At 24.5% G+C, this 2,149-nt stretch overlaps 1 protein-coding gene across 1 annotated transcript in view; it reads left to right on the forward strand.

Moving 5' to 3' along the window:
* Window positions 1-1,668, forward strand: part of LOC108684768 (aminopeptidase N-like) — a 6,426-nt gene extending 4,758 nt beyond the window's left edge. The window contains exons 7-10 of the mRNA XM_018189238.1: window positions 55-329; window positions 732-922; window positions 1,063-1,359; window positions 1,554-1,668. Of these exons, the coding sequence (XP_018044727.1) occupies window positions 55-329; window positions 732-922; window positions 1,063-1,359; window positions 1,554-1,668 (878 nt within the window). The remainder of the gene's footprint in view (window positions 1-54; window positions 330-731; window positions 923-1,062; window positions 1,360-1,553) is intronic.
* Window positions 1,669-2,149: the final 481 nt, after the last annotated feature.

The raw sequence follows: 2,149 nt of genomic DNA on the forward strand, positions 1-2,149 counted from the left end.
CTAATGCAATGAAATTTGTAATGATCAATAATATTTTAATTTGTTATACAACAGGCTACTATCGCGTTAATTATGATCTAACAATGTGGCAAAGAATCGCCTATTATTTAAATTCTGGCAATTATAAAAACATACATGTTCTGAATCGTGCTCAAATTCTCGACGATGCATTTTATTTTGCAATAGAAGAGAAATCTATAAATTTGTCTACATTTTGGAATCTTAGTAATTACTTATCGCAAGAGATAGATTATATAGTATGGTACCCTATGATCAAAGCTTTTGAATATTTGTCAATTTATATTCCATTTTCGGAAATTGGACTTGAGGTATATAATAAATTTCGTCAATGAAACATGTTGACATTTAATATGTTTTATAAACATTATAATATCAGTTGTTTCTATTGCTACGTTTGTCGTAAATTAATAATTTAAAGTTATTATCAAAAATCATATAATTTTTTTTAAATGATAATTTTAAATAACAACAAATTAATCTGCTATCTAAAATAGTAATTATCTAAAATAGATGTGTGTATAATAATTATAGTTTATAATATCATAATAAAAATTCGGATATAGACGTTATTAGCGCTGTTTGTGTCATTCTATTTTCATTAATAATAATAATTATATTAGGATTCTCGAATTTTACACAATATAAAAAGATAAATATAGTAGACTAATGAGAGTCAGCAATGATAATTGATTGCACTTAATAATTTTTAGGAAAAGATGCGTAGAATTTTGCCTACACTTTTTAAGAAGATAGGGTACCAAGAAATTTCTAACGAGCATGATCTTACTAAATGTTTAAGACAAGAAATTGCAAAATGGGCATGTGTTCTCGGTGATTCTGATTGCAGAAATAATGCCAAATCTAAACTAGAATGGCATTTTGCCAATCCTGAAAAGCATAAGTATATATAAGGAATAGTTCTAATAATTTTTAAATCTTAAATTTTTTTTATATGTTGCACTTCGCATTTGATAAGTCTTATACAAAATAAGTTATTTATCTATAAGTTATAAGTTTATTATCTTTTTTTATATGTTGTAGAATTTTGCCATGGTGGGAAGATTGGACATTCTGTAAAGGTTTGATAAAAGCAAACGATTCTATGTGGATGAAAATGCTGGATATATATAAAAAGAAATATAATAAAAAAATTTTAGAATACTTGACCTGCTCAGAAAATTCTAATATTATTCAAATATATTTAAATAAGATAACGGATAATGTAACACTAAAAATCAATGATAGTGTTAATATTTTCCTTCGTATTATTGCAAAGCATGCAAAAAATATCGAAATATTGAAATATATATTGGAGAATTTCGAAAAAATAAAACCCAGGTTTGATATATACCTCTTTTCAAAACTTATATATAAATTTAGAAAACATTTATATATATATATAAAATATATACGTAACACATTTCCGAGTAATATGTACAGCGCCAAGAAAGCGCTAAAAAAGTGTATAAGCGTTTTGCAAACACTACTGCGCTACTTGGTTTGTTATATACATTTGTTATTTTTTTCTATAGAGAAGTCAATGTGTTTGCGGCATTAACTGTTATTCTTAATCATGGGAATTTTGAAAATCAAGAGAACATGGTAAATTACATACTTTATTCATTTCTTATTAATAGAGCCTTCTAATCCAAAAGTTTCATTCTTAATTTTTAACAGTTCCTGATAAAACAATTTGTAATATACATATAATTAATATATCTTAACCAATAAAAAAAAATATCAGCAAATATGCAAAAAGATATGCGAGCAAAATACTGGGCAGTTTGGCCCAATTAATTTATCTTTCAAGTGTATCCGTATTAATTTCATGTTATTAGATCTTGTTGATATATAGTATTTATTCTTTATCTTGCTCTTTTACATTTCTTACTTTTAACAAAAGTTTCCTTATTGATACATAATTATAAATATGATTTAAATGATAATGAATGTCGAAATAACTTGTTTCAGATTCTAAATAAATTCGTAACATATCTGAAGAAAGAATTAATAATATCAACTATTCAGGTTAAATTAGCCAATCGAAAAAAACGACTTGAAAAGGTATATTTTAAAAATTAAAAAAATATACTTATTTTTAAAATATTCTATTAAAATTATTTATTTC

The sequence above is a fragment of the Atta colombica genome, unplaced genomic scaffold (genome assembly GCF_001594045.1).
Source record: "Atta colombica isolate Treedump-2 unplaced genomic scaffold, Acol1.0 scaffold140, whole genome shotgun sequence".
Taxonomy (NCBI): Eukaryota; Metazoa; Arthropoda; class Insecta; order Hymenoptera; family Formicidae; genus Atta; species Atta colombica.